The sequence below is a fragment of the Artemia sp. Qi Xiang Cuo genome, chromosome 1, assembly GCF_049724085.1.
Source record: "Artemia sp. Qi Xiang Cuo chromosome 1, ASM4972408v1, whole genome shotgun sequence".
Classification (NCBI taxonomy): domain Eukaryota; kingdom Metazoa; phylum Arthropoda; class Branchiopoda; order Anostraca; family Artemiidae; genus Artemia; species Artemia sp. Qi Xiang Cuo.
In genome coordinates, this window is record NC_142794.1 from 5,534,501 (window position 1) to 5,547,553 (window position 13,053).

Sequence of the window (13,053 nt, forward strand, 5' to 3'; positions counted from 1 at the left end):
TTATCCAAGGTTTCTTGTTTTTTTGTTTTTTTTATATCCAGTGTGGAATAAGCAATATCATAATCATATGATTTTTGTGCTGCTAGTCACCAGGTTGTTGGTATCTTCCTTGCGAAGAATATGTGGAGAATTTTACGTCAGGTACAAAATTTTTTCAGATAGAGTGGTGATATATATCTTACGTGTGTTTTCATCTCTCAGGATCTACTCGGAACTTGGGGGTTTTCTCAGACAGTTTTGATACTGTTTTAAGTCTCGTTTTGAACCTAGGCATTGACAAGCAAATGGATGCTGTCAAAGTCGCCACCAGCTACTGTGACCCTATTAAGGACGGACGTTTTCTAACGTCCGATTTAAGGAATTTAAAAAGATTTAAGGAATGATTTTTTAAATAAAAAAGATGGAAGCTATTGGAACAGCTATTTTACCATCCCTACGATGAATCTGACATAAGATACAAAGAAATGGTACTAGTAGATTTTAATTAGTAGACATTAGGTGGGAAAAGATTAGTATTAATGGTGGCTTTATAAAGCAGATTCTTGCAATTTCAGTTTTCTATTTCTGTGGTACAAGTATGTCGTTCAAATCAAGAAGAATATGTCGTTCATAACGCTGTTTTCCTTAATAGGTTTTCTATCACTAAGCGTGACAATGGTTTGGTTCGAGTTCGAAGTTCAAAGCATGTGGTTCGAGGAGCTAAAACGAATCGCATGACTAATCATTTACACAGTTCTTATTTTTTTTTCCTTTTTATTAAAGCAGTAAATTATTTCTTGGCTACACTTGATTCTTTGTGTGGCCATATTCTTGACTTCTGTGGCCACACGTGGCCAAATTATTTATGATTCAAGCAAAATAAAAATATAACAACGGGTAAAACATTTAATTTTTGATTTTGATTTTGGTTCACCGTACATGAATAATTACAACAAAATTTTCATATTAATTTTACTTTTATTTGGTTAAATGGCTTTCTCGAAAGTTGTTTATTTTATTTCCGAACCTTTTTATTAGTAATAAATATACGTAACTTACGAATTAGCTTACGTAACGAACTTCTATATTCATATATTTTTATACGTATATTAGGGGTTCGCCCCCTAGTCAATACCTTGCTCTTTAAGCTAAAGATCCAATTTTGTTCCAATTTTTTTTAAAATGACCCCTTAATCACAAAAGCCGTTAATTAGAATAAATAGCTCTTATGAAAGCACTAAAAAAATTTTAGCTTAAAGAGCGAGGTGTTGACTAGCGGGTGAACCCAATCATATACGTAATATTTTCTGTTCGCTTTAAGTTTTGATGTTGCTCCTTACTTTCAGTTGAAAAACTTGTTGTTTTTTTTAAATTTAATTTCTGATCTTTTTTTAAATAATGCTGGGAAATCCGGCGCCCCTTCATAGCTATATCCCTTCCCCCCATGAAAACTTCTTTCATGGAAAGATCCCCCCCTATATATTTTGTAATTGTTACATTTCTCATAATAACTATGGAAATATTACTCAGGAAGAAAAAAAGAACAAAACAATGCCCCCACCCCCTAGATTTTGAAAAAACACATTTTGTCTCCCCTCCAAATTTGTATGAATTTAAACCACAAAGCAATAAAGATTCACTGGATTTACTCCCTGACTTGGTCCAGCTGTTGGTAACTGTTGTAAATCTGAACGTGTCCTGGGGTTGAATTGGCATGCTCTAGTATGTGCTTCAAGTCTTTATAAGTTAATATACATCAAAAGTTAATATACTTTATATTACTTATCAACCCTAATCAGAAATAATGTGTAGCATACTGGGCTATAAACCATAATCAAAAAGCAACGAAATATTACCTACCAATTAACTGTAAATTTTTGTTCAATTAACGTTCGCTTCACAAGAACTCAAATCAGACTAGTTGATCGTATGTATGAGAGCTTGAGAAGAAAACGAACTTATTCCATTCAAACTCTTTTGGCAGAATTGCTTGGCTTTTCATAGATCCATGCTTTTACCTCATTACTTATTCTGTGCAATGAGGTTTGCTTTTTAAAGGAGAATTTTTTTTAACTTTTAAAATCCTTTGGCTTTTTTAAAACTTCTTTTTTTTTATTTTGTGAATACATTTTTATTAATAAATTTTTTAAACACGACTCGGTACTTGTGTATTATAGCGACCACACCCAAGAAGTGAAATTAAGTTAATCCTAATGAAATTAAATAAAAAAAACAGTTTTTTTTTACCTGAAAGTAAGGAGTGACATTAAAACTTAAAACGAACAGAAATTATTCCGTATATGAAAGGGGCTATCCCCTCCTCAACGCCTCGCTCTTTACGCTAAATTTTGACTCTTTCTCACAACACTATTTATTAAAACAATAAAAAACTTTAGCGTGAATAGCGAGGCGTTGCGGAGGGGACAGCCCCTTTCATATACGGAATAATTTCAGTTCGTTTTAAGTTTTAATGTCGCTCCTTACTTTCAGTTAAAAAACTTGTTTTTTTAATTTAATTTCTGAACGTTTTTGAATTAATGTAGCTTTGATTTTGGCTTACCGCACATGAATAATTAAAAAGAAATTTGCATATTAATTTTACTTTTTTCGGCGAAATGGCTTTCTCGAAATTTAGTTCTGACTTAACTTACGAATTAACTTACGTAACGAACTGCTATATTCGTATATTTTTATTATCTATATTAAGGAGTTCCCCCCCCCTAGTCAATACCTCAATCTTTACGCTAAAGTTAAAATTTTGACCCCTTAAGTATGACCCCTTAATCACAAATGCCGTTAATTAGAATAAATAGCTCTGATGAAAGTACAAAAAAACTTTAGCGAAAAGAGCGAGTTAATGATTAGGGGGTGAACCCAATCATATACGTAATAATTTCTGGTCGTTTTAATTTTTGGTGTTGCTCCTTACTTCCAGTTGAAAAAATTGTTATTTTTTTATATAATTTCCGATCTTTTGTTAAAATAATACTGGGAATTCCGGTGCCCCTTTCAAAGCAATATCCCTTCCCCCATGAAAACTTCCTCCATGGAAGATCCGCCCACGTAGCCTCCGGCCCCCCAACTACCAGAAAAAAATCCCCCCTGAAAACTTCTGTATACTTCCCAATAACCAATAGTTATATGTAAACATTGGGCAAAGTTCATAACTTGCGGATCTTCCCCCGGGGACGGTGGGGGATTATTTCATCCTCAAAGACACAGTTATTATATTTTTCGACCATGCTGAACAAAATGGCTATCTCAAAATTATTTTCATTAAAGTTCTATGACTTTTAGGGGGTGTTTCCCCCTTTTTTTGAAAATAAGGCAATAAGGCAATTTTTTTTTTTGAAATCATCATAAAAATATAATTCTTTTGATGTATATATTGGTATCAAAATTACGTTTTTTAGAGTTTTGGTTACTACTAAGCCGGGATGCTCCTTACTTAAATTTCGTTACCACGAACTGTTTGATATGCCAAAGTATAATGAAAATATAATACTTTAGTAACAACATTATGGAAACTACAACAGAGAATTATGAAAAGCAGGCCGGCCAGAATGCATTATATTAAATACCTAACTTAAGCTAAGCAACTCTGTATATTAAATGTTTAATTAAAATATACCTGCATATTAGTTTATCACACTCAGGTTAACTAATTATCTCCGAGTGCATAAAGAGAAACCGGTTGTTCAACCGATGAAGAACAACAGTATACTCGCTAAATACATAAGTACCACAACTTTTTCCAATTGGAATTAAGGAGGAACATTAAAACTTAAACAAACAGAATATTAGTCTCCGTATATTAGGGGGTTGCCACCTCCTCAATACCTCACTATTTACACTAAAGTTTGACTTTTTGTTCCAATTATTTAAGAATGACTCCTGAAGCACAATTTATTAGAATAATAATCTTTTTTAAAAGTTCTAAAAAAAATTTAGTGTAAAGAGTGAAGTAATGAAAATGGGGCAACCCCCTCATATACCTAATAATTTTTGTTCTTTTTAAGTTTTAATGTTGCTCCTTACTTTCAATTGTAAAAACTTGTTTTTTAAAATTTTAATTCTGATCGTATTTTAAATAATGTGGGGAAGTCTAGCCCCCCCTCTTTTCCATGAAAAAATTTTTTAACCCACAGAAAATTCCTCCATGGAAAGGTCCTTCCACGTAATCTCTCCCTCCCCTGTCATAATATACTCTTCCCCATCAAAAAATATATGTTTATATTTCCCAATAGTCAATGCATTATTAGAACAATATGCAAATTTTCTAGCTTTCAGCCCTTCCTCCGGGGGCTGTAGGGGATCAAGTCATCTTAAAAAACATTGTTATTTGATCTTTCGACTATACTGAACAAAATGGCTATCTCAAAACTTGATCGGTCGACTTTGAGAAAAAAACAGGTGTAGGAGGTGTTGTCGGTTACCAATATTTTTGGTTTCTTAAAAAGAGCCCTAGAACTTTTGATTAGATATAAAATGAGCCATCTCTCGATCGTCTAAGATCACTGGCTTGGCAAAATCACCCCTGGAAATACAAGACCGATAACCGAAAAAACAAAACAAATAAACACTCATCAGTGATCTCGCTTCTGGCAAAAAATGCAAAATTCAATATTTTTGTACACAGGACCCTGAACCCTCTGTAATAGGCTTCTCTGATGTGCTGAATCTGACGGTGTGATTTTCCTTAAGGGTACTTGATGTTTCGGAGTGTTTTCCTTCTTTTCCAAAAACTGGGCAACATTTCTCAGGCTTTAGCTTGATGAATTTTATATATTTCGAATAAGCATCAAAATTCGATTCTTTATATATATCCATTGTTACCAAGATTCTGTTCGTTTGAGTTTTAGTTACTATTGAGCTACATCTTTTGTTCGATGTGTTCATAAGGGTTTGACTACTGTTTTCATCCAGCTGAGAAGTAAGTCACAGAGAGCTCTCCAGCTCTAGCTCTCCAGCTGGAGGGGTCTCCAGAGCTCTCCAGCTCACTTGCAAGGATTCCTTGATTTTAATTTCCATATAATTTTTACATTCCAATATCATGTTTTTTTACAGGTTGGAATCAATCTTTTTTTTTTATTTATTTTTTTAAGTCAGTGTTTTTTTTGTTTTATTTTTGCTGAAATGTTTTTTTTTTATTTGGTTTAAATCAAATTTTTGTTATATCTCAATGAAGTTAGCTAATGTGATTTTTAAACCTCAACTGTATGAAGTATCATCTAATTTTTCCGGGGCTTCTGTACCCCCCCCCCGCCCTGATTTTTCATCCCTGCAGATTATATGCACATAAACATATATATATTTTTTATCCTCTATTTTTTGTATTTAAACATCTTCTTCCATCATGTACAATTTACGTAGCCGCTTCACATTTATTTATTACCTCTTGCATTTTATTATTAATACAAATTCATGCAAGTTTTCTACGCCCTTGTTTTATTTGACTCTCTTGTATTTCTACTATTAAGTTTTGTTTTAGTCTTATATTATGATTCTTCACGTTTAACCACATGACCATTTTAAAAAAAAAGTCTCGAAGACGTTATAAAATATTTTTATTGTTACGTCACCTCAATGAATTTTGCTAATCTGATTTTTAAAACTCAACTTTATTAAATGTAAGCTAATTTTTTCCGGTGCTTCTGTACCCCCCCCCCCCCCTGCCCTGATTTTTCATCTCTACAGATTATATGAACATAAATATATATTTTTTTTATCCTCTAGTTTTTGTAAGCAAGTTTTTGTAAGCAACCGTGTACTGGTCCATCGAAGGTAATCTTTGGAAGACGATTGTTAGCTATGCTTTGAGTATGTCCTAGCCATTTGATTTGATGTTGATTTATTTTATCCAGTATTGTTAGTTTGACTTTCAGATTATTGAGAAGTTTTGAGTTGGAGACTCTGTCATGGTAGGTGATATCAGTGATGTACCGTTGGGATTTGTTTTCAAAGGCAGCTAAGTGACACTGATTCTCAGTTTTAAGCGTCCAGGATTCACAGGTACCGATGGCAATCAGGATAATGAGGGAGTAGAACAGTCTCATTTTGAGAATTGTTGAAAAATTCTCGTTCCTCCAGATGGGCATCAGGGATTTAAAGCTGAATTTCACAAGTGTTAGGCGTCTCTTGACGTCTTTGGTTTGGTTGTTATCAAAAGTAAGTAGGCTCCCTAGGTAGGTGAAGTCTTCCACCCACCTAATGATGTCTGCACCCAGCTGAAGGCTGACATTTGAATCGGGCTTGCATATGCAGCTCATGGCTTTCGATTTTGAGGTGCTGATGGCAATCCCAAAGAGGCTGTTAGACGAGTGAACGTTGTTAGCCTGGGATTGGAGGTCTTGAAGGGACTCGGCTATTAAGTATGTGTCGTTGGCATATGCTAGTTTGTCTATCACTATTCCTCCGATAAGGGTTCCGGACGGGTTGTCTGTGAGTGAAATGGATGCATGTAGGAAGAGATTGAACAGCTCCGATGATAGTAGGCAATCTTGTAGCACTCCAGTAGGGGTTTCATTGCTTTTGGTAAGTCTTTCTCCAGTCATGACGCGGTTTCTGAAATTCTTATACGTGTCGTTGATCAAAGAGATCAGGTTAGATGGGATGCCAAAGTGAATAAGGATGTGCCATAGACCTTTCCTCCATATGAGATCGAAAGCTTGTTTAAAGTCTATAAAAGGTGGTAGATGCTGTTGCCAAGTTAGCTGTATTTTTCCATGATGTGTCGGGAATTAAATATTTGATCATTGTTGATCTATTAGGTCGGAAGCCGGTTTGGTATTCTTGGTATTCCGGTTTGGTATTCTGGTATGACTGTCGAGGAAATGGCTCGTATACGACCGAGCATGACTCTTGTGACAAATTTTTGCGACGTGGCTGGTAAGACTTATTGGGTGATAATTGTCGCAGACAGCTTTAGAGCCTCTTTTATGTAGGGGGACCATTGCCACTTCCACCAGGGTGAGGGAGGTGACTTTTATCCCAAATAGTTGTAGTAATTTTGTGGTAAAGGTCAAGGAGTGGTTCGCAGTTTATTTTCAGGAGTTCAGGCTGGATTCCATCAGGGCCATTATCTTTGTTTGTTTTCAGGTCCCTGATGGCTGCTTCTATGTTAGAGCAAAGAGGAGGAGAACTGGGGTCTGTAGAAGTTACGAGGAAGCTGTCGATAATTGTTGGGTCTGGGTTAATGACCTAACTCAGTTTATTTTTTAAAGTTCTTATTCCATCGAGAGCAGATTCTGTCTGTGGATTGTATTTAATTTCCATGTTTTGTCGAGAAGTGGACACACCTTGATGTTCTTTTTATTAGCCATTTTGCGCACTCTTCTATACATGAAGAGGAGGTCTCCCTTCTTGAGGGCCGATTCACATTGATCGCATTTTTCTTTAATAAAGCATGACGAGCACGGCGGATGGCTTTCTCTACAACCTGTTTGAGATGATTGTATCAGTCCCTGCTTTCATTATCTTGCTTGTTCGTGAGCTGGCACTTTTCGTCACAGAGAGAGCAGATCTTGTCAGTTATCCAAGGTTTCTGGTTGTTGTTTTTTTATATCCAGTGTGGAATAAGCAATATCATAATCATATGATTTTTGTGCTGCTAGTCACCAGGTTGTTGGTATCTTCCTTGCGAAGAATAGGTGGAGAATTTTACGTCAGGTCCGAAATTTTTTCAGATAGATTGTTGATATATATCTTACGTGTGTTTTCATCTCTCAGGATCTACTCGGAACTTGAGGGTTTTCTCAGACAGTTTTGATACTGTTTTAAGTCTCGTTTTGAACCTAGGAATTGACAAGCAAATGGATGCTATCAAAGTCGCCACCAGTTAATGTGACCCTATTACGGACGGACGTTTCCCAACGTCTATACACGAGGATGGTAGTCTATCAAGATTTAGTTTTTCCATCTGGTGAGGTCCAGGATGTCTTAAGACAAGGTTTGTGCTTGAAAAGTGTGTTTGTGGTGACTAAATCACTATCTCCGTAGAATTCGATAAGGCGTTCCCCTCTTCTGTTCATTTGTCCATGGCCAAATTTGTTCATTATATCTTCATTTCCTGTGTAGTTGTTTCCAGCGATGGCACTGAAGTCACAAATGACAAAGATTATATCTTTTTGGGAACAGAATCAACTAGGCTTTGGAGCTGGAGATAGAAGTTTTCAGACTCTTCGTGGTCTTTGCTGAAATCCAGAGCGTAACTAGGATAATTGTGAGGTTGGCAGGTTAAACTTTCAGGCGGATCATGAAGAACCTTTCCAAGAGGGGGGTTACAGCAATTGAGAATTTTCTAGCCTTATTAGACAATTGGAAACCTATACCATCTTGATGTTCCCCATCATTACGTCCTGAAAGTAGAAGGGTGACATCTTCGTGTTTCTCCTCACCAGTGAGTGAAAGATGGGTTTTGGCCAGACCAATAACGTCCCAGTATTACCGTTTTATCTCGCTTTGGAGTAGGTTTATTATTTCTTGTTTGGTGAGGGCTCTACTGTTGAGGGTACCTATTGACATAATTCTTTTTGGAGAAGCAACGAACTCCAGGCTTGGAATTGTCAGAGTAGATATATTTGCGCGATTTACGGTCTTCGAGTCAGGAACAAAAAAGGAAAAAGGAACGAAAAAAGAAGAGAGAAAAAGCCGTCCGAACTTTTTTTTTCTTTTGAGAAAACGGAACAAAACAGCAATACTCGTCTCCATTGAGAGTTTTTAACCCAGTTTTTCGACAAATGAACTATCTGGATTATTGCAGTGCGTTCGGATGCTTGGAACTTTTCTTTTCTCTGAAAATACTGAACAGAATGACACGAACATGTGTCTCAGCTATTGATGACCCTATGATAAATACAATTAATAGTCGATCAGACACTAACTCTTTCAGAACTAGATATAGAAACGTGCGTTTCTTAATCTGAAACAGAGGAATGGAGAAATAGAAAGAAAAAAGGATATCGATGCTTTTTTACATTGACAGATATCTTTCCCCTTTTTTTTAATATTCTTCTTTGTAAAAATTACTACTTTGAAAAAAAGTGTCACTTTTGCTAAGAAGTGCCACAATAGTGTCACGCTACCCGAAAAGTACCACTTTAAAAAAAGCACCAACAGTTTCACCCGTGTTAACGCTGCTACAGACAAAAAGTATGTAAAATATGATACAGATGTCTGTATGCCCGAACTTACTTTAAAAAAAGATCGGGTATCCGGGTGTCTTTAGGCTGTGAAGGTATGAGAAACTGAGAATAGACGAGCAAAATCCCTTAATTGATTGATATCATAGAATTCTTTCAATTGGATATCTGCATTACGTTTTTTTTTTTGCTGTGCTTTTCACAAACCAAGGTCCGGTAGCTTTCCGCTAGTTGTGGATAGTAAAATTTACACAACGGAGAGCTAAGCGAACTTCACTTTCCAGCTCGCAAAAAAAGCCTTTAACCACCAATAAAAACAAGCCAACTTGTATTTTATTTGGAATTTTTGACGGTAATTCCATTTTTAGAACATTATGCTTTGGTACTAAACCAGTGAAAATCCTAGTCCTTTGGTATCAAGCATTCCTGTCATCTACATTACTTACAAAGTTCTAATAGATGCCAGATAGCTTTCAAATAGTTTGAAATTTCAAATTTATTTGCTGCTTGACAGTAGCAATGGTTAACATTCACGCATTGACATGAAAGTTAGAAAGTTTTCAAGACCTAGTTTTGTGCAGAGAGCAATGAAGCAAGCTATTAGAAGCAAAAATAGCGAGATATTGAAAGACAGCTCAGTACAATCATTTCTTTTGGTAAAAATTGGGTTTAAGTTAGGCTAGGCCTATGTTAGCATAAGCCAAGTTTTGTGCTTTATTTATCTTTCATATGATTCTTAAGACCATGGAAAATTTTGGTAAAATTCTACTTTTAGCTATCTTGGAAAGGGATTGGGTTAGGAAAATGAAACTTTTGGTGATGGGTCTACAGGCTAAAGTAGCCTATCCCAGGAAGGTATTTTGAAATACCTACCTCAACCCCATCTCCTGGTCAATATCTACGAAATCATACTATTGAGTTAGGACAAAAGTGAATACACCATTTGATGCATTTTTTTATTCCTAACTCAATAATATGATTTGGTATATATTGACCCTGAAAATGTCCTGTTATGTGAGTATACTTTTAAGACATATCAATGTTTCTTTTCAAAATTCATGAGATAGCCCTAGGCCTATCTCATGCCTCAAATAGGCCTCAAATAGGCCTCAAATAGGCCTAGCCTATTTGCATATCTGTAGAACCTTATAGCCTAAATTGGGATTAAGCAAAGTTGTGAAGCTGAAAACAATTTTGTTGTCCTTCATTTAAGCAGAAGATTGCAAGGTTTTCACTTTTATAACACAGATTTTTCATTAAAATCTCCTGACCTTTAAAGGTCCTGACCTTTAAAGTTCATTAAAGGTCAGGACCCTCTAGAGAGAGGAATAGAGATAGGTACTTCAAAATACCTTCCTAGATCATACTTTGGTACTGTGCTATTAGCTGGAAGAAACATTACATATTGTATAACAAACATGATGAAAGAAACTAGTCAAGCAGGTTATTTCAACAGCAAATTCCTATGATGAGCATTACAAACAGTGGGTTCTCACTGCATTTGCAATATTTAAACTTGTATTTTTTTGGGGTTGAAGGGGCAAAAAAAGGGTGGTTAGGTTAAGTTACATATTTAATATATGCAATGCTTTACTACCATCCCCCTGATGTTGCAAATATATAGCCAAAATTTTTTCTAAACTATTATATTTTTATCCTATTTTGTTTTATTTTTTGAAGATTGCCAAAAGTAGCTAAAGTAGAGTTTTATAAAAATTGTTTTTAACAAAACATCAAAATTCTGAAAACTACTTAAAAAAACAATAAATACCAACTTAGGACAGGCCTATGCCTATTTTATTCCTAGGCTAGGTATAAGTCTAGAATTGTAACTATTGAGAGTCAAAAATTTTATGAAAATAATTGTTAAAATTCTAGTTTAGCTACTTTTCACTATCTTGTAAAGTAGTTATGTTAGGAAAAATGATACTTTCAGGGATGGGTCTACAGGCTAAAGTATGTCCTGGGAAGGTATTTTGAACTACTTATCTCCACTCCTTCACCATCTAGAGAGTCCTGAACATACCTTTAAAAATCTGTGTTAAAAAGTGAAACCTTACAAAATAAATCTTCTGCTTAAATGATGTATAAGAAATTGTTTTCAGCTTCACAACTTTGATCAATCCCAATTTATAAGGCTTTAAAAAAATTTACAAATACATCTCCTAAATTTCAAAAAAAAAACATTGATATGGCTTGAAATTCTACTCAAATAACAGGAATTGCATTTTCAGAACTAAAGCCAGAGAAAAAGAAACTGATAACCAAAAGTTAAGGTGAATGTTGTTTTGTAAAAACTTCAATAGGTAATAGACCTGTCAAGTAGGCAAATTTCTAACACTTAGAAATCAGAAAAGGGTAAACATAGAAGCTTGGCAATACCTTCCCAGAGTATAGTATGTTTTTGGCCCTGGATTCATTACTGAAAGATTTATTTTTCTAACCTAACCCTTTCCCAACTAGTGAGAAGTAGCTAAACTAGAATTTTACCAAATAACTTTTACTTCATTATATGTAGAATGGTAATGGTTTCTTAGGCTAGGAAAAATAAGTGGTTTGGCTAGGAAAAATAAAATTTTCAAGGATGGATCTACAGACTAAAGCATGTTCTGGGAAGTTTTTTTTTAGTCACATAAATCCACCAATCTCCCCTCTATATAATACATCTTTTTTTCTTTTACTTTTATTAACCATTTTGTTAATGCAATAAATGTCTGTTTGTTGAATCAACAACAGGGTTGTATCCAGGATTTTTTTTTCAGGGGGAGGGAGCTTACAAAAAAGCTTTGAAAAGTACATATAAAATTTGGGTATTTGCCTAGATTGCTAAATAGAGACGAGGAAACATGTTAAGAAAACAATGTTTACTGCATAATGTGCAGAATAATCATAGTTAACACATTTTATATGCAGCCAGACATCTAGCACATGGCAAATATGGGTGTAAATTTCATTTGTGATGCAAATAAATGTTATGATTTTATTCAGAATACAATTTTGGGTATATATTTGCACATTAGGGGGTAGGGGTATATGCTCCATAAATATATAGGTTCAAAAAAATTCATGAATTTGTTAGAAAAACAAGGAAAAAGTGAAGATAAAGATTCTCCCCCTGCAAAATGTGTTAACTTTGATTATTCTGCATTATATGGAGTAAGAATTGTTTCTTAACATGTTTCCTTATGTCCAGCTGGGCTCCTAGGCTTATAATACTGGTTGGCTAATTCAAAGATTTGCATATGTATATACACTGTCAAATTAGCCATCTGATGGTATCCTCACACAGCCTCACTATGCTTTACCCCCAACCCAACCCCTTATATATGCCCAAATTATATAGCCATATATATATATATATATATATATATATATATATATATATATATATATATATATATATATATATATATATATATATATATATATATATATATATATATATATATATATATATATATATATATATATATATAATTTGGGCTATATATTTACATATTAGGGGGTTGGGGGTAAAGCATAGTGATGCTGTATGAGGATACCATCAGATGGCTAATTTGACAGTGTATACACATATACAAATCTAATTTATATATACATATAAATTATATATTTCTTATCTATTCTCAGAAAAGTCTTGGTTGTTTTGACCCATGCACCTGTAAATTGAATCTAGTGTGATGAAATAAAAACTAGAAAAAACAAGTTACTTGTGGCATAATGCATTGAAAAATATATAGTTTAGGCTATATATTTGCACATTAGGGGGGTTGGGGGTAAAGTATAGCAAGGCTGCATGCAAATGTGTTAACTATGATTATTCTTCATATTATGAAGTAAGAATTGTTTTCTTAACATATTTCCTTATGTCCAGCTGGGCTCCTAGGCTTATAATACTGGTTGGCTAATTCAAAGATTTGTGTATGTATATACA

General features: G+C 34.6%; 2 protein-coding genes across 2 annotated transcripts in view; one reads left to right on the forward strand and one right to left on the reverse strand.

Annotated features, from left to right (window-relative positions):
* Window positions 1-5,711: 5,711 nt before the first annotated feature.
* LOC148955942 (uncharacterized) lies at window positions 5,712-6,533 on the reverse strand. The gene has a single exon (XM_089108215.1). It carries the CDS (start codon window positions 6,531-6,533, stop codon window positions 5,712-5,714), a length of 822 nt encoding a protein of 273 aa, XP_088964341.1.
* A 3,123-nt stretch (window positions 6,534-9,656) lies between these two features.
* The window catches only part of LOC148955943 (E3 ubiquitin-protein ligase ubr3-like), a 230,048-nt gene continuing 226,651 nt past the window's right edge, over window positions 9,657-13,053 (forward strand). Inside the window, exon 1 of the mRNA XM_089085800.1 lies at window positions 9,657-9,775. The gene's annotated coding sequence lies outside the window, so the exon portion shown is untranslated. The remainder of the gene's footprint in view (window positions 9,776-13,053) is intronic.

What these genes read in the sequence shown, in the direction of transcription:
- LOC148955942 (XM_089108215.1), bottom strand. Translation starts at nt 6,533, where the DNA reads ATGACTGGAGAAAGACTTACCAAAAGCAATGAAACCCCTACTGGAGTG.